This window comes from Balaenoptera musculus, chromosome 1, assembly GCF_009873245.2.
Source record: "Balaenoptera musculus isolate JJ_BM4_2016_0621 chromosome 1, mBalMus1.pri.v3, whole genome shotgun sequence".
Taxonomy (NCBI): domain Eukaryota; kingdom Metazoa; phylum Chordata; class Mammalia; order Artiodactyla; family Balaenopteridae; genus Balaenoptera; species Balaenoptera musculus.
Window position 1 is genome coordinate 47,996,926 of NC_045785.1, and position 25,685 is coordinate 48,022,610.

General features: G+C 39.7%; 1 protein-coding gene across 1 annotated transcript in view; it reads left to right on the forward strand.

Annotated features, from left to right (window-relative positions):
* The first annotated feature begins 8,535 nt into the window (after positions 1–8,535).
* The window catches only part of C8A (complement C8 alpha chain), a 65,393-nt gene continuing 48,243 nt past the window's right edge, over positions 8,536–25,685 (forward strand). Inside the window, exon 1 of the mRNA XM_036870065.1 lies at positions 8,536–8,722. Coding sequence (XP_036725960.1) covers positions 8,646–8,722 — 77 coding nt within the window. The 5' untranslated portion in view covers positions 8,536–8,645. The remainder of the gene's footprint in view (positions 8,723–25,685) is intronic.

Genomic DNA, 25,685 nt, shown 5'->3' on the forward strand with positions numbered 1-25,685 from the left:
ACTTCTTGTAGATTGAACACCTACATGCGGTTTCAGGGCAATTTCAATCGGAGGGCAGTTCATGGGGCATCCGATCTGCACCCCCCTTCTGTTTTCTAGGACTCTGGTGCCAAAGGGAATTTGGAAGCTAGCTCTCCTGCGTGCTCTACACCTGCCCTGACTCCTCTATCCTTTGCACAGGAAAGCTGAGCCTGTGATCCTTGACACTGGCCCCTCGCCCACGGAGCTTTACCAAAGGCTCTCACGTCCATTACCTCAATTACCCTTTCCAGCAGGCCTGCGAGGCAGGTGTTCTCGGCCTCATTTTACGGTTGAGATACTTGAGGCCCAGGGAACTGAAGTAACTTTTGCAAGGTTACAAAGAAAATCAGTGGCTGAGCTTGCCTTGATACCCAGGTCCCCCACATCCTGCCTGAAGGCTCTTTCGAGTTTCTTTGCACTGTCTCCCTGCCCCTCCTCCCACAACCCTCCCACCTCCCACCCCGACCTCCACCCCACTGTGTCACAGTGATGCCTGAGAAGCGAAAGCCACAGCATCTCAACAAAGGGAGGCACACGTGATTATTTTCTTGCAACCATGTACGTAGGAGGCATTAACATTCGCCCAGGAGCTGCTGAAATCCGCTCAACTGGAACGAGGCTGGCGAGAAGGGGACTGACCAAATTTGTTTACAGTGGGCTAATCCAGCTTCGGCTGCCGTGCCGCACGGCCTGGCTGTATGAGCAGGGAGAAAGTCTAATTACAGGCTGACAGCCCCGAGTGTCTCCTGGGAAGACAGGTCCTGAATAAAAGTATTAAGAGAGGCTTGAAGCGTTTGGAAATAGAGATTTGTTTCCTAGCCCTGTAGTTCTAAGGGGAAGGTTTCAGATCGGGATCACAGAAGCCTAAGATTTCAGACCCAAAGGAGGCTGTAGAGAGGAGTCAGCCCTCAGGTGTGGACACTGAGGTGACTGTCCCAAGGTCATGCAATGCCACCCTGCAGAGGTCGGCACATGCATCCTGAGGCCTGACTCCCAAGCTTCTGAGTTCCCACCGACCCCCCTCACCCCCAAGCATTTCCCCTCGCGTGTCAGCCCCCGGGGGTCAGTCTCTAAGCTGGTTTCTCTGCCTCGGTCTCAGCCCTCTCCAGTCCGTCCTCCACGTGTCCCCAGAGTCTGATCACAGGGCTCTGCTGCATCAGTTTCTTCAGTAGCCCTTCCATGTGCTTAGGGGTGAAATCTACATCTTAGTCTTGGCCAAAAAAAAAAACAAAAAGCCCTTTGATGTGGTCTTTACCTGTGCATCTGCCTACCAGGTAGCTGTTGATCCCTGAACTGGTCATGTCCCTTTGCATCTTCATGGTTTTGCTCATGCTGTTTCCTCCATCTGAAATGCCCTTTCTTTCTCTGTCTAAAGAAAGTTCTACCCTTGCACACCCACCGCCTTCTTCAAAGCTCAAATCACATATAAGCATCCGTCTGGGATGCTCTCAGCTTGGTCCCCCTGAAGGTCCCCATGGCACACTCAATCTGGGGCAGGGCACTGTGATGGCAGGGGCTGTGTTCTCTCCACCCACCCCTAAGTATTTAGTGCCCCCCACAGTACCGAGACCTTGATAGAATGAAGGTAACAAATTGACTGGTTACAACACGCAGCTACTTTGTGGTACAATGCGGAACAAAACACGCTTGGGTAGCCCTCCCAGAGCTTATGGTCTGACTGATCAGTCCACTGGGTCACTGTTGGTTTGAGTCTTAAAGGCGCCGCTATCCTTAAGAAGCCTCACTTAAGCAGTATATACGTATGGCCTGATAACATAGGGATGCCTAACGTACAGAAAAATGACACATGCATAGGTTCTCAGTGACCCTCACGGCATCACTGACTCCTCAGACGTCATGTGGACTGAGAGCAAGCCCCCACCTGAGTGTCACAGGAGTGTGTTTCTGGAGCAGCGGGTCATGAGAGAGATGGCAAGAAGTGAGAGGATTACAAAGAAAAACAGGATCCATCATGATTTTGCCTGGAAATGCCTGTTAATTTAGGTCAATTCAACAAATATTTATGAGGTACTATGTGTGTATATGTGTGCCATATATATATATATATGTATATGTATATATATCATCAAACCCATTATACAGGAGGGGAAGTTAAGGCATAGTGGTGAAATAGCTTGTCCAAAGTTGCAACCGTTGGTTCATGATAGTGCTGGGATTTCAATCCAGGTATGTTGGACTTGAAAACTGTAATCTTCCTACTGTGCTGCATAAAACACAGTATGGAGCACCTACTATGTGGCAGCACTGGGGATACAAAGGTGACTGAAACATGGCCCCTGCCCTCAAGAAGCTCCCAGTGTCCTGGGGGATAGAAAGGAACCAGCTCTCTCAGTGTGATGCTGGCTGGGAAACGGAGCATGGAAGGCTGTGGGGAAGGAGATTTCACCACGGACATGGTTTAGAATTGCCTGCACATGGTGATCATACAAAAGCTGACTGACTTCTAGTGGGCTTTAGTATTGTTTTTAATATCTGTGCACACACCGTGGTCCCTTATTGCCTGCTTGTGGGGCACAGTAAGTCAGTCTGGCTGTGGAAGGCTAGTTCCATTCCCAGACTCTCACACATCTGGTGCACGGAGACTCTGGGCCAGCACCGCCCTGTCTTCCAAGAGTCACAGGATCACAAGTTGGCGGTCTTTTGGAGAGAGGGGGATGAGGCCAGGGTTCAGGGGGAGCAGAGGAGAGCGGTGCCGTGCATCATGCCGTGAGTGAAGGCATCACAAAGGAGATGATCGATCAATTGATGACGCCTGGAGAACTTGCTCAGGTGTAAAATGGACTCTGGTTTTTATTGCAGCCAAAGTCCAAGAGGACTTTCCCAAATGACCACCTCGATTTGGCCAGAGCTGCTGACAACGCTCCATGCCTTCTTTGAGGAAAGGTCTTTAATTTCTACGCCAATGAGCCAGACACTGACTCCCTCCCATCCTACCCCCTTAAATACAAGTGCAGAGCTTCGCCAGGAAGTGGGAGCAGTAGACACGCATTAGCCCACCCATTGTAAAGCCTCTGATGGAGACCAATTACTCAAACCAGCTCCACTTCATTTCCAGCTGAAAACTCACCACTGGTATCTGTTGGCCACAGCCCCGGGCTGATGCAGCAATCAGGAGGAGAAGCAGGTGTCAGAGACACGCAATCTTACAAAGGGTTTCGAAAGGAGGGTAGGGAAGGCAAGGCAGTGCACGTGACGGGGGCTGCTCATTTACCGCCTGCAGACTTTGTGCCGGGTCTTGTGTTGAATACTTTGCAGGTTTCTGCAGGGAGAAGAAAGTCAAACCCAACCCTAACACACACACACACACACCCTGGAGAGATACATCAAACAAACTAAAAAAACTGCTCTGGCATCCGTGTGGCCTGCCAACCAGTAAGCTCCTTGGAGAAGCTTTGTTAGCTTCCGGCCATTGTGGGATTGGCCATATCCCACCTGAAGTTGCTACTTTGAATTTCGTCCCAAGTTTTCAACCCTTGAGGTGCTGGAATGGTCCTGGAACCTGGGCAGAGATGGGTAAGCAGGCCTTCTGTCGCTTTGTCACCCGGGCCCCACAGCTACAATCATTCTATCTACTTCTGCTGGTAGCAGCTTCCCTCTAGAAGTCCTCAAAATCAGCCTCAGACAGGAGGGAAGGGCACAACCCTTAAAGAATAACACAGCCAGTTGACAAAAACTGATTAGAACCAACTAGGCCCAAGATGGCGGAAGATTCGACTTCCAGTGGACCTTGAGCCTCATTATGCGCTCATTGTAATACATTAGCATATGCTAAATGACACACCCACAGGTGCCATGACAGTTCCGAGGCTGACTGTAAAAGGTCAAAAAGTGGGTGGTGGCCCAATTCCTGGAAGTCCCTGCTCCTTCCCCAAAATAGTTTAAATAATCCTCCCACTCATTAGCGTATCAAATTACCCAGCCCATAAAAACTAACCTCCCCATATTTCAGGCCACTCTCACTTTCTGAGATGACCCCATGCCCTGGGGCTGCTCTCACCTTCGGAGTCAGACCTCATTCTGCCTATGGAATGTGTATCTCTCTCAGTAAACCTGCTTTCACTTTACTATGGCTCACTTTTGAATTCCTTCCTGCGAGAAGCCAAGAACCCTCACTTGGCAGCCTGTCCCAGGGACTCACCAGAGACCAGGGACGTGACCACCCTCTTGCGCCCCATTTTCCTGAAACAAGCCCAGGGCACCTGGACGTGTACCTCCCACATTTCATGCTCCTTCATCGTCTCTTTGCTGGGCCCCCCCTTTCTTCCACTTTCCTCCTTCATTGGTACTTAAATGAAAGTTTCCATGCTATGAAAGAGACAAATAGGTACTGGGAAGAAGGAGCAGAAAGAAGGGGAAGGATTGTTTAAATAAACAAGCAACTGCTGTTCAGAATTTCCAGTTGAGGACAGATACCCTTATTTCCTCTACAGTTCTTCAATCCTATCCTGATAGGTATTATTTTACCCATTTTACAGACAAAGAAACTGAGGCTAGGAAACAATGACTGGTTAGTGGTATTTTCTGACCTACAGCTGCGCTCTTTCCATTCTAGCAAATTGCCTCTATTTGCATTCAATTTGCAGAACCTGCATTGAGCAACCTGCAGGCCCAGTACAGAGGAATGTGGCCTAGAGCTTCTGAAGCTTTTCAGAGAGCACAGGTCTGGCTGTCACGCTGTGGTGGCAGTCTGGGCCGACACAGGACGTGTTCCACTCTGAGGTCATAACTCACAAGCTGATTTAGGTAGTGGAAAGTGTTTCTCTGAGATAAGCTATGCATTTTCAAAATGAATTGCCGTCTCGCTGTCTACTCTGCATGGTATTTTATAACTATCTATCTTTGATAACAGAATGCTACAATTAAGGTGAAATCTGCATATGCAAACTTAACCATTTTTTGGCATTTCCCATTCATCTTAGAACATTTTGGTTGAAAACAGATGAGTGACCTGCTCCCATCCCAACACACACACACACACACACACACACACACAAACACTCACATGCACTCACACATTTAGTCACAGAGGCAGGGAACCATCCCATTTGACTTAGCTTCTCTCTTGATTCTATCCTGTGATTCTCCTTCCATTCACTTGATTTTGCCTTCTTTGCCCCTGGAAATGATATTCATTCTCTGAGCTAAGGCATAATAAACAGAGAACTGGACTTGGAGCCAGAAGACCCAGGCCTTGGTCCTGATATAACGCTTAGTCGTTGTGTGACCAGACCAAAAACGATCTCAGGTTTTAAAGTTGGACAGATTATAAATCCCTGACTCTGAGACTCACCAGCTGTGCAACTGCAGGCAAATTACTTAACTACTCTGAAACTCAGTATTCTCATCTTCAAAACAGCACTATTATTACTGTCTTGCAAGATCACTATGAAGATTAAAAACATTAAAAAATGTTTTTAAAAAACACAAAAAGTGGCAGGTACAAGGTCTAGTACCCTATGTCTCTAACTTCTGTTTTCCACCTTAATCACTGTCTCTCTGACTCAGAATTCTCTTCAGAATAATTGTATTTATCTCACAAGATTATTCTGAGGATTAAATGAGAAAATATACCTGAAAATATTATGATATTGTAAAGTATTTTTAGTCCTTTGCTCATTCACTCAATCAACCAATATTTCTTAGTAAAGATTCAGTGGTAAGTGATATGGGTGATAATAAAGAAGAATCAGACATAGAATTTACGCTCAAGAAACCTTCATTCTTGAGATATACCCCACCCCACTGGAAGAACATAATATGAGGCAAAAATGAAAAGTGCTGGTGATGTATTTGTAAGGTTCAAGGATAACAAGGAGACACCCTCCAGATGAGGCCATCAGCCGAGGTTCTTTGACGGACCTGCTGTTTGAGAAAACGCTTGGCACAAGGGTAGTGGATAACGGATAAAGGTTGTTCGGGTCCAGCATGAACAAGATCACAGCAGTGAGAAAGTGTGAGGAAGGTAAGGGGAACCTAGCCTACAGTGTGGGGGATTATTGGAGGGTTGTGGCTGATAAGGTTGCAAAGGTGGGTTGGGACCCATTTCTGGAGGAATTTGGACTTCTAATCTTATAGAAGATGGGGGATCCATGGAACACCTTTGAGCAGGAGAGTGAGTTTTCAGAGCCAGCTTTCCTGGCGATGAATCCAGCTGTAATGTACAGGGAGGTCTGGAGTGAGGACAGAGCCTCCCTAGGAGTCTGTTAGGAGAGTTTCGGAGAGAGCTGAGGCCTTGAAATGGATCGAAGGGTGCGAATGAAGGTGAGAAGCTTGGAGGGAAAATATTACAGAGGAAAAATGATAGAATTTAAGGGATCGAGTTGTGGGTGTGGAGGGTAAGAGAGGTTAGCCGAGGCTAAGGAGGGGTTCTGAGTGCCACTGAAGTCTTGGGTGAGGAGAAAAGGCATCAGAGAAATCTCAAGAAGGAACTGGTCTAAGGAGGAAGACAATATTGCCTATATGTAAGAAGAAAAATAATTCACCAGAACTCCAGGGGTCAGGGAAAGGCAGATAAGCCTTTTGGTGGTCTTTCCCAACCTTGGCACTATTGATATTTGGAGCCAGAGAATTCCTTGTTTGGGGAGGTGTCCTGTGCATTGTAGGACATTTAGCACCCACTAGATGCCAGCAACACAACCCCCAAAGTGGTGACAACTTTGTGATAAATGTCCCAGGAAATTTTCAAATGTCCCCTGAGAGGCAAAATCATCCCCACTTGAGATCCCTGTTATAGGGAGAAGTCTGTTTCCCATGAGAAACACTGTCGAAGTGCTGAAGGAAAACCTGAGTTACACTCCCCAGGGGGCCGATAGACCTGTGTCAGGAAGTTGGACTTCGGATGGAACGAGGAGGGAGAAGGGAGGCAGCTAGGGAGCTGGTGGAAAGAAGTGGGTTCCAGATGTGCCACCCTGAGCTGCCCCAAGGGTGTCCAGACATAACACCCCCCGTCACACCCACATTTCAGTAAAAGCACTGTGAGTTACTGGATTACTTGTGGAAAAAGGAAAAAGAACAGAGTTTTCCAAATGGGTCAGAAGGATTGTAAAACTGCAGCCAATGGGCTTCCCTGGTGGCGCAGCGGTTGGGAGTCTGCCTGCCAATGCAGGGGACACGGGTTCGAGCCCTGGTCTGGGAAGATCCCACATGCCGCGGAGCAACTAGGCCCATGAGCCACAACTACTGAGCCTGCGCGTCTGGAGCCTGTGCTCCGCAACAGGAGAGGCCACGATAGTGAGAGGCCCGCGCACCGCGATGAAGAGTGGCCCCCACTTGCCGCAACTAGAGAAAGCCCTCGCACAGAAATGAAGACCCAACACAGCCATAAATTAATTAATTAATTAATTTAAAAAAACAAAACAAAAAAAACTGCAGCCAAGAGGACCCAGAAGTCAAAACAAAGAGAGGGAGGGAGGAAGAGACACACAGAAATCAGGGGCTGGAGGGGCTTTCTAGGACCTGGAATGGGTGTTCACTTTTGTCAAATTTTACCTAAATCTCTGAAGAAATGGAGACAATAACAAATGGGTGCCTTGTTTAAATCTCCATAATTAAACCAGGTACACATTCCTTACACATGCAAGTTACTCAGTACATTTTTTTCATAGCTTTGAGACTAATAATGATAGTACTGGCCAATCCTGCTAATGAGAGAATTTAAGTTTTGCCAGGGACATCAAAATAGCTGTCCATTCCTGAGCAACTTAGTTAACTTTTCTGGACCTTCATTTCTTCAACTGCAAAATGAACTGAATCATTTTCATCTCACAGACTTGTGGTCAGGATTATGTAAAATAAGACAAATGAAATGCCTGCCACATGTTCAATTATTATCTTTCTATCTATCCAACTGTCTTTAATTAATTTATGACTATGTCATAATTTATGACTATTAATTATGACTAAGAGAATGTATGTAGATATGGTATCACCAGTCCAGGGTGTGGTTGTTATGGCCATTCTAGAGGATGCTTCTGGAGATGTCCATTTAAGGCATGTGGTTCCCTGAAGACACAAATATGCTAGATGGTAATGATACCCAATGTCTGGACGAGAAGTGGAAAGTTCATTCAATTACCCACATTTCTCGGGCTCCAGATGTTTGACAATACATTGGAGAACTTCCCCATGCAACTATTAGCATTTCCTGTATTTTGCTGGCTGTTTATGGCAGAGCTGAAACACCAGTATGAGCCTTGTTTCAGTCTTGCAAAACAAATTGATCTAACCTCAGAAGTTCCAAGAGCTACTCAAAAAGACCACGAATCCTGGAGCTACATCTTGGTTTGGCTTTTGCCTCATTCTGAAAATAAGATCCCTTTGCTTAGCCGAAATTGGTTAAATATCCTCCTTTCCTCAACCATATGGGTATAGCTTTTCCAAAGGTCTGAAGGACAGTGGCCTTTGGTGTCTGGGATTTTAGGGTGTTTGGCTAATCAATACCCCGGTAAGTAATTAACCACATCTGAATGAGAATCAAGTGAGTTCTGTTCATGTCAAACATTAGGTAGATCTTATAGATCCCAGCCTGTAGATTTCTTTTACTCCAACTCCCTGAATAGTTTTATTCCTCTCTAGGTAATATAGGGTGGTGGCTTCTGGATGAGATGTTTGCTGTTGCTTTTTTCCTCTTGTCTTTGATGACTTGTCAGCCTGGGGTAACCATACAGGAGAAGGTGAACTGGTGAGTTGGTCAAAAGTTTCTGCAAAATTTGCAGTTAGGGGTTACTTGGTGGGGAACTGAGACACTCTCATGTTTGCAACAGGCTGTTTTAGGCTGGAATGTGACCTCTTTCCACATTATTACTAATTCAGTGAAGGAGTCCAGGCCAGTGACAAGAGCATTCACTTGGTGTCAGATGGACCTGTGTGCAAATCACAGCTCCAAGACATAGGAGCTGGGTGACCTGGAGTAAATCAGATAATTGCTTTGTGCTTGCTTCCCGATCTGTAAAATGAGAATAATAATGCCTCTTCTATAAGAGTTAATGAACAGGAAATAAAATATTGGATATAAAGTATACTCAACTTAATAAATAATAGTTCTCTTGAGTTATATTGGACAATTAACCTCTGCTTATCCATTTGTGTGTAAGAATACCCATCTCATAGTGTTTTGGGAAGGATAAAATTAGATAATGTATATAAAATTATCTTGGGAAAGGCAAGAGACTGTAAAGATGCTGAGTCATTTCATTCTAGAAACGACTTAACCTTTTGCTATGGAGTAACGAATAGAAGTGATATTTTCATATGTACATTGCATTTTACCCATTCCATTTCCTTGCATATCCCAAACTGGCTTCACGGTTGTTTTTTTTTTTAAATCTTAACATCAATTATTTTGTGGTGCTTAAACAGCCTCTTATTTTGCCTTTGTGATAACTTTAAAGAAGTCCCTGTCTCCCAAACATTGAAGATTTTAAGTAGAGTTATTTTATTCAAATTCTTGTTAGATGATTCAATTTTGAATCATTATTGCTTTTAAATGCTAGACTAGAGATTTCCTTTAAGTAACAGTTAAGAAGGGGGAAAGGCATTTTTATAAGCAGTTAATTTGCAACTTGTATTTAAAGCAAATACAATTTTGAAAAATCAGAAAATTCATCTCTAATAATTAGAAGATAAAGGCAAGAGAACTGTGGTAAAGGAAATCTCTGCTGAGATACTCTTAATTATAAAAGCTTATCACTGTAATCCTTTTTGAAAATGAACAAAGAGTCTTATGTTTGAACTTATCAAATAAGAAAGACCAGTGAAGAGGCAAATTTGAAGTCAAGGCAAAAGAGAACCAATTAAATACGTTACAAAGTGCTGAAGTAGGAAGTCACAAGGTCTTTTTGTCTAATGCCAGTGTGCCTGACCCTGGCTTTGCAAATGCAAAACTACATGGTGAAATAACTTTACTGGGTTCAGATTCTGGCACTGGCATTTACTATTTGTGTAATCTTAGGCAAGTTATTTAAGTTTTCTGGGCTGTAAAGTGGGAGGCAAGTAAGAGGAAGAATTAAATGCATAAAAAGTATTTAGAACAATGCCTGGTACTTAGTAAGTTTTCAATGAAAGCTGTTGCCAGTAGTGGTGTGTGATTGTCATGGTCATTTTTTGGGTATTTTTCATCTCTCTGATGGTTGATAAAAACTAGAATAAATTTGTAATGTGCCTATACATTATTGATACAATGTATAAAGTAGACAACTGATGGGAACATACTGTATATGTATAGCACAGGGAACTCTACCTAATGCACTGTGGTAACCTAAATGGGAGGGAAGTCCAAAAGGGAGGGGATATCTGTATGCGTATGGCTGATTAATTTTGCTGTGCAGTGGAGGCTAACACAACATTGTAAAGCAACCATACTCCAATAAAAATTATTTAAAAAAATAAAATAAAATTTAACAATGAAAAAAAATTGCAATGTGCCAATTAGTATGGCTCTTTTGGATTAGTCTCACTTCAAACTTTAAAAAAATTTAACAATGGCAAAATAACTAACAATTTATTTTTCTTAAAATATAAACACTAACATTGAAAACAGATGATATACATTTACATTTTTAATGGTATACATTTATTTTTATAAGCTCATATTTACCATTATTATAAAGTATATTGCCTGTGTGTTATTATACCATTACTATAAATTCTTAGAAAAGTGTGGTTGTTTGAGAAAAATATTTTAAGACAATGTTGATGAAAAGACGTTATATTCAGCCTCAAAAAGCGATGACTCTCTCTTATGTGTTTTATACAAATAATACATTTTAGCATGTGTGTTGCTTTAAAAAGTTAAAAATATTTTCAATCCTTTTAATTTATTGAGATTTGTTTTAAGACAAAGAATATGATATATCTTAGTGAATATGTCACAGGCACTTCAAAGTGTGTATTCGTCTGCTGTGTGTAGTTCTAAGTCATTAAGTTGGTTATTAATGCTGCTCAAGTTTTCACCTCCTTGTCTATCAATTACTGAGGGAGGAATGTTGCATCCCCAAGTATATTTGTGAATTTGTCTATTTCTCCTTTCAGTTCTATCAGTTTTTGTTTCATGTATTTTGAAGCTCTGTTATTATCTGTTTATCTACTTGTCTATCTATGTCTGTCTATCTGTCTATCTATCTATCTATGTATCTATCTATCTACATACAGGTTTGTATATGATCTGCCCCTTTATCATTATGAAAGGCTTTCATTATCCCTGGGTTTGCATGGTGAATTTTTTTTCCCAATATTTTATTTTAACTTATCTGACTCTTTATATTTTAAAGTACGCCTCATATAGATAGCATATAGATGGGTCTTACTTTATTATCTAGTCTAATAATCTCTGTCTTTTAATCATAGTATTTATACAACTTATATAAGATGTAATTACTGATATGCATGGGTTTGGGTTTACCATCCTTCTATTTGTCCCATCTGTTCTTTGTTTCTATTTTTCTCCTTTTTTTGGTCATCTTTTGCATTTCATATTTTTTCTAATTCCAAATAATTTGTTAGCAATTCTACTTTGTTAATTTATTTATTTTGGTTGCTACTCTAAGCTTTGCAACATTCATCATTAACTTATCACAGCCTACCTTCAAATAATATCATACCACTTCTGATACCATTTTTATTCTTCCTGAGTAACTTCTTTTGACCTTTCTTATAGTGCAGAATGAATTTTAGTGAGGGAGTTATCCATTTTCGTTAGTCTAAAGAACTCTTTATTTTGCCTTTATTTTGAAGGGTATCTTTGATGAATATAAGATTCTAAGTGAAAAGCTTCCTTTTTTCCTCCCACATCACTTTGAAGACATTAATATCATTCCATTATCTTCAGCTTGTATAATCTTTGAGGAGAGATCCACTTTGTTATGGACTCCTTTAATATTTTATCATTGATTTCCAGCAGTCTGATTATGATGTGCCTAGGTGTGCTTCTGTGGACTTATAGCTCTCATCAAATTTGGGGAAAAAAATTTTGCCACTATTAATTCAAACATGTTTTCTGCCACATACTTTCTCCTCTGCTTCTGATCACAGGTATGCTCAACTCCCTGATATTATTCCACAGGTCACTGAGGCCTTGTTCTTTTTTTTTATTGTTTTTGGCAGTATTTTTTCTCTGTTTCATTTTGGATAGTTTCTATATCTGTAAGTTTACTGATCTTTTCTTTTGCAGTATTTAATCTGTTTTTTAGCCCATCCAATGGATCTTTCATTTTGGTTTTTATAATTTTTCAGCTTCAATACTTTCATTTGGTACTTTTTTATACCTTTTACTTCTCATCATGTCCATGATTCCCCTTACTTTAATATACTTAAAATAACTCAAAATCCTTGTTTGCTACTTTTATTCCATCACTTTTATTTCATAGGTCTTTAGAATTAGGAAGGACTTTGACATCTAATTTAATCCACTCATGTTACAGATAAGGAAATTGAGTCCCAGAAAGAGAAGGGGAATATTAAATAACAACCAGACCACTCCTCTAGGCATTTTATGAATATTGACCAATTTAAACCTCATTATGTCCCTCTAAGACTGTTGTAATCATTATCCCCTCCAGTTGAGAGTCAGAGAGGAAACAAAGAAATTTGATATGTCAGTCACCCAGTTTCCTAGTTGTACAGTCAGGCCTTCTAATCCCCAGATCAGTGTTATTACACCATTACTGCTACCCTCACCCACCAGAAAAAAAAATCTTTTCAAAACTGAGCACCCATTTTGATAAGCACTATTTACAACAGCCAGGACATGGAAGCAACCAAAATGTCCATCAATGGCTAGAGGAATGGCTAAAGGAATGGCTAAAGAAGATATGGTACCTATATACAATGGAATATTACCCAGCCATAAAAAAGAATGAAATAATGCCATTTGCAGCAACATGGATGCAACTAGAGATTATCATACTGAGTGAAGTAAGTCAAAGGCAAATACCATATGATATCGCTTATATGTGGAATCTAAAAAAATGGTACAAATGAACTTATTTACAAAACAGAAATAGAGCCACAGATGTAGAAAACAAACTTATGGTTACCGGGGGGTAAAGGGGAGGAGGGTAAATTGGGAGATTGGGATTGACATATACACACTACTATATATATTATATAATAGATAATAAGGATCTACTGTATAGCACAGGGAACTCTACGCAATACTCTGTGATGACCTATACGGGAAAAGAATCTAAAAAAGAGTGGATATATGTATATGCATAACTGATTCACTTTACTGTATACCTGAAACTAACACAACACTGTAAATCAACTATACTCCAATAAAAATTTTTTTTAAAAAAAGCAAAACAAATATTTAATTTGGAATTAGGATACCCAAAGGTTTTTATAACATTTCCAACCCAACATTTCCACTGATGGAGAATGAACAAAATACCTTAGGGGGATTAAAGAAATATGAGTGAAGACCTCAAACATAGAAGATAACCACAAGGATCTGTTTGTTTCTTTAAATAGGTCATATAGGCAGTGGATCCTAATGAAATTTAAATCACTATCTTCTTTTTTATTTTATTGTTTCATGGGCATCAGAGTGTTCACCAAAGTAACCCAGGCCAGGGCCGTGCGAATACATTCTATAGCTGTCCAATGACTGGACATCAACATGAATTCAGGCTGCATGAAATTTTAGCTAATATAAACAATTGGAGTAGTGGATGTGACTCAAAGTGAGTCTCATGACTATGGACACTTTTTTCGGGGTAACTGATCTTTAGCTATACTTCAAGCGGCATTGAGTGTGGGCTTTGATGTGAGATCAACCTGGGTTTAAATCCTGGCTTCACCACTTAGTGGCTATGGAACTTGGGTAAATTACTTAAACTCTCTAAGGCTTAACTTTCTCATCTATAAAATAGAGACAATACATATTTCATAGAGTGCTTGTCAGGAGTTAAGAGAGTTAATATAAAGCACTGAGCATAGAAACTGCCACACGGTAAGCTTTTAGAAAGTTACTTTTATTACTCTATTTCCCTTTTGTCAGAAATCCTTCATAGTATTTCTTGGAATGTGTTTTTAAAATGCATAGATTTGGGAGTCAAAACAGCCTTGGTTTGAATTCTTGCTTTACCTCTTACTATCTATATAACCTTAACCACATTATTTCATCTTCCTCTGAATCTGTTTTACTTATCTATAAAATAGGTATAATAATTCCTACTCCACAGGGGTCTAGTAAAATTTAAATTATGCAACATAAGATCAAATGAGATAATATATTCATAGAAAAGTTTTTATTGAGTTCCCACTGTATGCCAGGTACTGTGCTCAGCACTAGGGGACCGTGGTGACCAGTAGAGTCATGACCCCTGCCTTGCAGAACTTGGAGTCTAAGGGTGGGAATAAAGTGTGGGAAGCTCTACATATGTGGGATTATGTTAGCATAGGGCAAGGCAAACCATCTGGAGGACATGAGACTTAACTGAACTGGGAAGGTCTGACCAGATGGATGAGGTGTGATTATTCAGTGTGGAGGAAAGAGCATTATACATATATTGCAGGAGAGCCTGGAACATGCTTAGAACCAGAAGTTCTGTGTGGAATTCTATGTGTACCTGGAACACAGTAGACACTTTTTTTCATTTGTTCATTCATTCATTCATTCATTCCTTTTGTTCATTCATTCAATACATATTCCAGGTATGCTACATGATGAGCAAAATAGATAATGTCCTTACCCTCCTGGAATTTACAGTGTAGTGATGGAATCAGTCAATAAACATGTAAACCAAACATTTCAGTAAAAATTGTGATAAACAGTATGAAGGAAGCAAACAGGGTCCTTTGATAGAGGCTACTGAGCAATCTAAAAATAGGCAGGTTGGGGCGTTCTCTACGGAGGTGGATCTAAGCTGAGATACGAAGGATGGTGAGGAGAAACCAAGTGAAAAGTAGGGAGAGTGGAGAGGTCAGCACATGCTAAGATCCCCCTGCAGGAAATGGCTCATCACATTTGAGGACCTGCAGGATGGGAGCAGCACGAGACCAGGGGATTGAGTCCTGAGAGGATGTCAGAAAGGTGGGCAAGGGCCAGATCACAGAGGACCTTGGGCACCATGATGAGGAATTTGGATTTTAGTCTATGTGTAGTAAAAAACAAACAAACAAACAAACAAAAATCACTGGAGGGTCTTATACAGGAGGGATGTTGTCTGATTTCTAATTTTAAAAAATCATCCTGGGGCCTGTGCAGAGAAGGGATTGGAGGAAATTGAAGTGGAATGTCTTGGACCATAGGAGGTCATAGCAATTATCTGGGTGAGAGATAACGGTGCCTTAAATTAGGACGGGGGCAGTTGAGACAGGCAGAAGGGAAGATATTTGAGATATATCTTGAAAGCAAAATTGACAGAAATTTCCAAAGGACTGGATATGGGGGTGAGGGCAAGGAAGGAATTAAAGATCACTGTTAGGTATCTGGCTTAAGCAACTGTGTGTTAGGGTGGTTCCACTTACTGATGTGGATAAAATTGAGAGAGGAACAGTTAAAAGGAGAAAATTAAGAGTTTTGATTCAGAGCCATTAAGTTTGCCATGCCTGACAGGCACCTAGTGGAGATATAAAATGGGGCAGTTGGATAAACAAAACAGGATTTCTGAGCAGTGGTCCAGGTTGAAGATCTAAATCTAGGAGGCATTAGCATAGGTGGTATGTGAAACCCAGGAAATGGATATCACCTTCTTAAGAGTGAGAAAAGCAAAAGAAGAAAGGCAAGACTGCACCCTGAGGAATTCTAGTTTTCAGACACAACAAAGAGAACTGGCCACAGAGGTAGGAAGGGGGCAAGGAAGTGTGGTACTGAAGAAGTCCAAGACAGGAAAGATTTCAAGAAGGAACAATGGTTAACAGAGGGCAATTAAGACCAAGCTGGAAAACTTACCACTGGATTTAGCAACATGGAGGTCACTGGAGACTCAGCACTTTCAAAGTCAAATTTTAAATATGTTTCATGATGTAATTCCCATGTAACTGAATGGTAGTAGCTCCAGGTTATACAATTAGTGACAATCAGTCTTGAATATAAGCTGAGCCTATTTATTAGGATGACCCACTGGAAATAATCAGGGTTGGGCCTTCTGACCTAGCCTGGGATGGGTAGCTAATTAATTACTTTGTGATCTAAATTGCTGAGGTGGCCACATTCTGGGGTCAAGCATTTGACTCACAGATTACCTGTTCAAGTCTAGGTTTTAGGCCATTTTAGGCCTTTTACCCAAAATGCCACCCTATCTAAAAAGGCAGATGGAAAGCATCTCACTAGTCTCCAGCCCTCCACAGCACAGGCATTCAATATGTTTTTGATGAAGATGGAGAGGTTTGATGAGCATGTCTGGGGTTGAGAAGGTTAGAGAGAAGAAACTAACATGTATGTCAGGCTGATGCTTGGGGCTTTCCATGCTTTGCATATGTAATCTCACTCCATATTCAAAACAGTCTCACAAGTTATTATTATCTCTGTTTTTTAGCTATAAATAGCAGAAACTGGATTTAAATGCATGTTTGGTAGACTCGAAAGCCCTTTCTGTTACATCAGTGCTTCTTCAACTGTGTTACATAGTCTTACAGATATTACATGAAAGAAAAAAATGACCTATAGTCAAAAACTGGGTAAATGCTCTGTTAACTAAATTAAAATGCAGAACTTTTCAGAGCCTTAATGTGTTGTTGGGCATTTTAAATCTCCAAGAGCAGTATGTTGTATACAATTTATCCAAATGTATTTGACCAGGTAACTTTACTTCTTTTCCTCCTCACCTCTGGTGCATATCTCAGGAACTAGTACTCCACATAGCATACTTTGGGAACCCTGCACATAGCACTATATTCCCTTGTGGTGATTCTACAGATGAACAACTTAATAGCCAGACAGTTAAAGAAACTTGCTCATACTGGCACAGCAAGGTAGATGCCAACTAAAGACTAGAATCAAAGACTCCTGAATCTTACTGCTCTACATTAAATCTCTTCCTGCTTGAGTAAATTTTCAGTAGCTGGGAGATGCTTTCAAACTATTTGCCAAGATTACTAGGCCACAGATTTATTAAATGTTCCTGAAGTAACTGAAAAATTGATACGGTTCTTTTGGAAAGCCATTTGGCCGTGTCATAAGCTTTGAAACCATTTGTATCCTTCAACCCAGCCATCCTATTCTACAGGAAGTATCTTCAGTAAGTAACTCAGAATACAGAAAAACTGGGTGCTCAGTACTCTAATTGTTTAATGTTAGTGGAATGGAACAATGTGCAGTCATCATAAAAAGCTTACATTTCTCTGATAATATTAAATGGAAAAATAAAGATATAAAAATGTAATAGTATGACCTCAACTATGTTATAAAAATTAAGAATGAAAGGAAATATAACAAAATATTAATGGTGGTGGAATTTGGGGCAATTTTTTCTTTTATAATCTTTTCTATGTTCTCTTTAGGAGAACGTATGACTTTTATAATCAACAAAAAATAAACTACCTTAAAAAATTCATTGGAATGATAAGAGAAGATGCCCGTCATATTGATATTGGCTAAAAGGTTGGAGCCCTGTAATGACTTAATGAATGGTCCTGTGTACCTTCTGTAGCCTTGCTTCAGTGATAGCATGACTGTGTGTTCCTCTGTCTAGACATCACGTCACAAAGCTTTTAAAACTACAGCAACACAGCGCTGCTCTAAGCTTCTGCTTCCATCTATTAACACTGTTTCCTTCCATTTTGACATCATAATGCAGTCTCTGTGGGCTTACAATGACATTATCTTGACAATTCTACAGTGAGACGCAGAACTAATACTGGAGTCATTTTCTGCTCCCAAACCTCCTCCCTGTAACTTCTCTCCCACGTTTTAGTGATCAGAACTCTTGTTTTTTCTCTGTGTTTCTATGCGTCACACTTTTATTATTAGGACAGTCTATCAGAAAAATGACATATGGACCAAACCTTGAGCCATTTCAATGTCTAGACACCAGGATCATTTAATTAGATTCTAACTGGAAATTAGGTTCAAATAAATTTCTAAACAATGTCATTCTATTTCCCATACATTGGCTTCATTCTTTCTATCCCCTTTTTATCCTTCCTTCCTTCCTTTGTTCCTTCCTTCCTCCCTTCCTTCCTTCCCCCCTCTCCCTCCCTCACTTTCTCCCTCCTTTTCTCCCTTTCTTATGTTCTTTCCTCTCCTAAATATTTACTGAGCACCTTCCTTGGGTCTGGCAAATGATAAGTGCCAGGGTTCAGCAGCAAACATATGAACAGTACAGGTACCTGCCTTCATAGAGCTTATGATCTGGTGGAGAAGGCAGAAATTATACAAACATTGTAAGTATGATAATTAAGTGTTGAGAAGAAGATGTGCAGAGATTGACAAATCATATGAAGGGAGATATCTATCAGTCTGGGTATTGGGAAATGTTTTCCTAAGGAACCAATGTCTATGATGAGACTGAAAGATACCTAGGAGTCACCCAGGAGAAAGATAGTTGGATTCTTTCACGACTGGGTTTTACAGGTCAGTGTGATCAAGGGAACAGTGGGGTCCAGGAATTCAGTACATAATTAAAATTTTAAATGATGGGTCACGAAATCAAAACTGATTATAAAGGAAAATGAAGATAGGAGAGGTCTTATTGCTAGAGAGAAAGCTCAGGTGTCAATGGAGGCCGCAATGAGGTCCAAGAAAAGTGCACAGGAATCCTTGAGCATATAGATACAGAAGGAGATGAGGCTGTGGAGCCCCAAATAACTATTTACAGGTGACTCATGAATTAGTAATTTGGAGGAGAAGCTGTTTCAGAGAGTAAGAAAGTGCATGATGAAAACACGGAAGATAATAGAATGAAGAAAAGGGTCATTGGAGAGGAAGAAAAGGAGCAACTGAGAGTGCAGAGCATTGGATGGTTCATTTATAGGGATGCTGAGGTCTCCCAGGATGATGAGAGGAACTGGAGTAGAGAGGAAGATGGTGAGCTGAGCACTGAAGTTTTTTTGAAGGGATAATAGGGCTGGTGCTCTATACTAGCATCATTTTATAGATCAGAGTTTCTCGGAGTGCGGTCAACAGACTCCAGGGAGTCCCCAAGATCTTTTCAGGGTGATGCCTGGGTGTTCAAAACAATTTTACAATAATACTAAGACATTATTCGCTCTTTTCACTGTGTTTATATTTGCACTGACAGTGTAAAAGTAATGGTGGACCAGTCCCTCCCATCAGGAAACTTGCACAAGACCCTTAGATAGCCTCATCCACCAGAGGGCAGACAGCAGAAGCAAGAAGAACTACAATCCTGCAGCCTGTGGAACAAAAACCACATTTACAGAAAGATAGACAAGATGAAAAGGCAGAGGGCTATGTACCAGAGGAAGGAACAAGATAAAACCCCAGAAAAACAACTAAATGAAGTGGAGATAGGCAACCTTCCAGAAAAAGAATTCAGAATAATGATAGTGAAGATGATCCAGGACCTCGGAAAAAGAATGGAGGCAAAGATCGAGAAGATGCAAGAAATGTGTAACAAAGACCTAGAAGAATTAAAGAACAAACAAACAGAGATGAACAATACAATAACTGAAATGAAAACTACACTAGAAGGAATCAATAGCAGAATAACTGAGGCAGAAGAACGGATGAGTGACCTGGAAGACAGAATGGTGGAATTCACTGCTGCAGAACAGAATAAAGAAAAAAGAATGAAAAGAAATGAAGATAGCCTAAGAGACCTCTGGGACAACATTAAACACAACAACATTCGCATTATAGGGGTCCCAGAAGGAGAAGAGAGAGAGAAAGGACCTGAGAAAATATTTGAAGAGATTATAGTCGAAAACTTCCCTAACATGGGAAAGGAAATAGCCACTCAAGTCCAGGAAGCTCAGTGAGTCCCATACAGGATAAACCCAAGGAGAAACACGCCGAGACACATAGTAATCAAATTGGCAAAACTTAAAGACAAAGAAAAATTATTGAAAGCAGCAAGGGAAAAATGACAAATAACATACAAGGGAGCTCCCATAAGGTTAAGAGCTGATTTCTCAGCAGAAACTCTACAAGCCAGAAGGGAGTGGCATGATATACTTAAAGTGATGAAAGGGAAGAACCTACAACCAAGATTACTCTACCCGGCAAGGATCTCATTCAGATTTGATGGAGAAACCAAAAGCTTTACAGACAAGCAAAAGCTAAGAGAATTCAGCACCACCAAACCAGCTCTACAACAAATGCTAAAGGAACTTTTCTACGTAGGAAACACAAGAGAAAAAAAGGACCTACAAAAAAAACCCCAAAACAATTAAGAAAATGGTCATAGGAACATATATCGATAATTACCTTCAATGTGAATGGATTAAATGCTCCAACCAAAAGACACAGGCTTGCTGAATGGGTACAAAAACAAGACCCATATATATGCTGTCTACAAGAGACCCACTTCAGACCTAGGGACACATACAGACTGAAAGTGAGGGGATGGAGAAAGATATTCCATGCAAATGGAAATCAAAAGAAAGCTGCAGTAGCAATACTCATATCAGATAAATTAGACTTTAAAATAAAGAATGTTACAAGAGACAAGGAAGAACACTACATAATGATCAAGGGATCAATCCAAGAAGAAGATATAACAATTATAAATATATGTGCATCCAACATAGGAGCACCTCAATACATAAGGCAACTGCTAACAGCTATAAAAGAGGAAATCGACAGTAACACAATAATAGTCGGGGACTTTAACACCTCACTTACACCAATGGACAGATCATCCAAAATGAAAATAAATAAGGAAACACAAGCTTTAAATGACACAATAGACCAGATAGATTTAATTGATATTTATAGGACATTCCATCCAAAAACAGCAGATTATACTTTCTTCTCAATTGTGCATGGAACATTCTCCAGAAGAGATCACATCTTGGGTCACAAATCAAGCCTCAGTAATTTAAGAAAATTGAAATCATATCAAGCATCTTTTCTGACCACAACGCTATGAGATTAGAAACGAATTACAGGGAAAAAAATGTAAAAAACACAAACACATGGAGGCTAAACAATACATTACTAAATAACCAAGAGATCACTGAAGAAACCAAAGAGGAAATCAAAAAATACCTAGAGGCAAATGACAATGAAAACACGACACTCCAAAACCTATGGGATGCAGCAAAAGCAGTTCTAAGAGGGAAGTTTATAGCTATACAAGCCTACTTAAAGAAACAAGAAAAATCTCAAATAAACAATCTAACCTTACACCTAAAGGAACTAGAGAAAGAAGAACAAACAAAACCCAAAGTTAGCAGAAGGAAAGAAATCATAAAGATCAGAGCAGAAATAAATGAAATAGAAACAAAGAAAACAACAGCAAAGATCAATAAAACTAAAAGCTGGTTCTTTGAGAAGATAAACAAAATTGATAAACCATTAGCCAGACTCATCAAGAAAAAGAGGGAGAGGACTCAGATCAATAAAATTAGAAATGAAAAAGGAGAAGTTACAATAGACACCACAGAAATACAAAGCATCCTAAGAGACTACTACAAGCAACTCTATGCCAATAAAATGGACAACCTGGAAGAAATGGACAAATTCTTAGAAAGGTATAACCTTCCAAGACTGAACCAGGAAGAAATAGAAAATATGAACAGACCAATCACAAGTAATGAAATTGAAACTGTGATTAAAAATCTTCCAACAAACCAAAGTCCAGGACCAGATGGCTTCACAGGGGAATTCTATCAAACATTTAGAGAAGAGCTAACACCAATCCTTCTCAAACTCTTCCAAAAAATTGCAGAGGAAGGAACACTCCCAAACTCATTCTATGAGGCCACCATCACCCTGATACCAAAACCAGACAAAGATACTACAAAAAAAGAAAATTACAGACCAATATCACTGATGAATATAGATGTAAAAATCCTCAACAAAATACTAGCAAACAGAATCCAACAACACATTAAAAGGATCATACACCACGATCAAGTGGGATTTATCCCAGGGATGCAAGGATTCTTCAATATACACAAATCAATCAATGTGATACACCATATTAACAAATTGAAGAATAAAAACCATATGATCATCTCAATAGATGCAGAAAAAACTTTTGACAAAATTCAACACCTATTTATGATAAAAACTCTCCAGAAAGTGGGCACAGAGGGAACCTACCTCAACATAATAAAGGTCATATATGACAAACCCACAGCAAACATCATTCTCAATGGTGAAAAACTGAAAGCATTTCCTCTAAGATCAGGAACAAGACAAGGATGTCCACTCTCACCACTATTACTAAACATAGTTTTGGAAGTCCTAGCCATGGCAATCAGAGAAGAAAAACAAATAAAAGGAATACAAATTGGAAAAGAAGAAGTAAAACTGTCACCGTTTGCAGATGACATGATACTATACACAGAGAATCCTAAAGATGCCACCAGAAAACTACTAGAGCTAATCAATGAATCTAGTAAATTTGCAGGATACAAAATTAAGGCACAGACATCTCTTGCATTCCTATACACTAATGATGAAAAATCTGAAAGAGAAATTAAGGAAACACTCCCATTTACCATTGCAACAAAAAGAATAAAATACCTAGGAATAAACCTACCTAGGGAGACAAAAGACCTGTATGCAGAAAATTATAAGACACTGATGAAAGAAATTAAAGATGATACCAACAGATGGAGAGCTATACTGTGTTCTTGGATTGGAAGAATAAATATTGTGAAAATGACTATACTACCCAAAGCAATCTACAGATTCAATGCAATCCCTATCAAATTACCAATGGCATTTTTTACAGAACTAGAACAAAACATCTTAAAATTTGTATGGAGACACAAAAGACCCCGAATAGCTAAAGCAGTCTTGAGGGGAAAAAACGGAGCTGGAGGAATCAGACTCCCTGACTTCAGACTATACTACAAAGCTACAGTAATCAAGACAATATGGTACTGGCACAAAAACAGAAACATAGAGCAATGGAACAAGATAGAAAGCCCAGAGATAAACCCACGCACCTATGGTCAACTAATCTATGACAAAGGAGGCAAAGATATACAATGGAGAAAAGACAGTCTCTTCAATAAGTGGTGCTGGGAAAACTGGACAGCTACATGTAAAAGAATGAAATTAGAACACTCCCTAACACCATACACAAAAATAAACTCAAAATGGATTCGAGACCTAAATGTAAGACCGGACACTATAAAACTCTTATAGGAAAACATAGGAAGAACACTCTGACATAAATCACAGCAAGATCTTTTTTGATCCACCTCCTAATGGAAATAAAAACAAAAATAAACAAACGGGACCTAACGAAACTTCAAAGCTTTTGCACAGCAAAGGAAACCATAAACAAGACGAAAAGACAACCCTCAGAATGGGAGAAAATATTTGCAAACGAATCAACGGACAAAGGGTTAATCTCCAAAATATATAAACAGCTCACGCAGCTCAATATTAATAAAACAAACAACCCAATCCAAAAATGGGCAGAGACCTAAATAGACATTTCTCCAAAGAAGACATACAGATGGCCAAGAAGCACATGAAAAGCTGCTCAACATCACTAATTATTAGAGAAATGCAAATCAAAACTACAATGAGGTATCACCTCACACCAGTGAAAATGGGCATCATCAGAAAATCTACAAACAACAAATGCTGGAGAGGGTGTGGAGAAAAGGGAACCCTCTTGCACTGTTGGTGGGAATGTAAACTGATACAGCCACTGTGGAGAACAGTATGGAGGGTTCCTTAAAAAACTAAAAATAGAATTACCATATGACCCAGCAATCCCACTACTGGGCATATACCCTGAGAAAACCATAATTCAAAAAGAAACAAGCACCCCAATGTTCATTGCAGCACTATTTACAATAGCCACGTCATGGAAGCAACCTAAATGCCCATCGACAGACGAATGGCTAAAGAAGATGTGGTACATGTATACAATGGAATATTACTCAGCCATAAAAAGGAACGAAATTGGGTCATTTGTTGAGACGTGGATGGATCTAGAGACTGTCATACAGAGTGAAGTAAGTGAGAAAGAGAAAAACAAATGTCATATATTAATGCATATATGTGGAACCTAGAAAATGACACAGATGAACCGGTTTGCAAGGCAGAAATAGAGACACAGATGTAGAGAACAATCGTATGGACACCAAGGGGGGAAAGCGGCAGGGGGTGGGGGGTGGACGTGTGATGAATTGGGAGATTGGGATTGACGTGTATACACTGATGTGTATAAAATGGGTGACTAATAAGAACCTGCTGTATAAAAAAATTAATTAAATAAAATTCAATAATTAAAAAGAAAAAAAAAAAGTAATGGTGGCTAAAACTACTGTGGCCTTGATGCAAATCAAGGCATTGACATCAAACTCACAGGAAAGAAATTGTTTCACTTAGAAAAGTCCTAAAAATAGTTAAAATTGTTAATTTTATTAAAACCCAATCTTTGAATACATGTTACTTAAATATTATTTGTGGCAAAATGGAAAAGATGCATAAAGAACTTGTACTGTACCTAAGTATGAGGGTACAGTACATGTTTTTTCTTGAGAAAAAACAATTGTTTGAGTTGTAAGTCAGTGTTGATGCCTTTTTCCTGGAACACTGTTTTTACTTGACAGAATAACTGTCAAACAAACTACGGTTATTCAGGCTAAGATACTTGGCAGACATCGTCTCAAAAATGAGCAGAGGACCTATTACTTCCAGGAAAACAAACGGCATTATTTGTTACCAATGACAAAATTTGGGCTTTCAAACAAAAATTAAAATTTTGGAAAACATATTCACTACCATGAGCTTGAGATCACTGTTAATATTAATAAATTTGACTTATTAATATGTTACAGTGAAATGTGTGACTATTTTTAAGATATGTACACTTAGAGTACCATTGTTTTCTAAATTTCCAATGTCTGATGTTATAAAAATCATGTATGGGTACCAGATACAGTTAAAGGATACATAGATCAATGGGTTTTAATGTAACAGAGTACAAAAAATTCATTGATAGGTTTTCAGGTTCCAAGTGCAACTAACATATAAGAAATGACTGCTTTTCAAGATTTGGTGTAGCATCAAAGAACATCCACAATTATCTGAGAAGACTATTAAAACACTCCTCAACTACATAATTTTTTTCAACTACATAACTGTATGAGGCTGGAGTTTCTTCATAGATTTCAACCAAAGCAACATAAAGCAACATATTGAATGAAGAAGCAGAAATGAGAATCTAGCTGCTTTCTACTAAACCAGACAACAAAAGAGATTTGCAAAAACATAAAACAGTAACACTCTTTTCAATAATTATGTTTCTTGGAAATGGATTTTTAAATAAACATATATGGTAACATGTAACGGTTTTATTTTAATGTTAAATGGATAAATAAGTATTTCGAAATTTCTCAGTTTTGATGTTTGGATTCTGTGACTATCGATCGACCCAGTCCCGTTAAACAAAAGCTCTTCAGAGTCCTCCATAGTATGTTAGAGTATAAAATGTTCCTGGGACCAAAGTCTGAGAACCAGTGATAAAGGTGAACATCACTTTCCTGATGATCCTAGAGCTTCCTGTTTGGGGTTTCAGCATAGGGGGCATCATTCATCACGT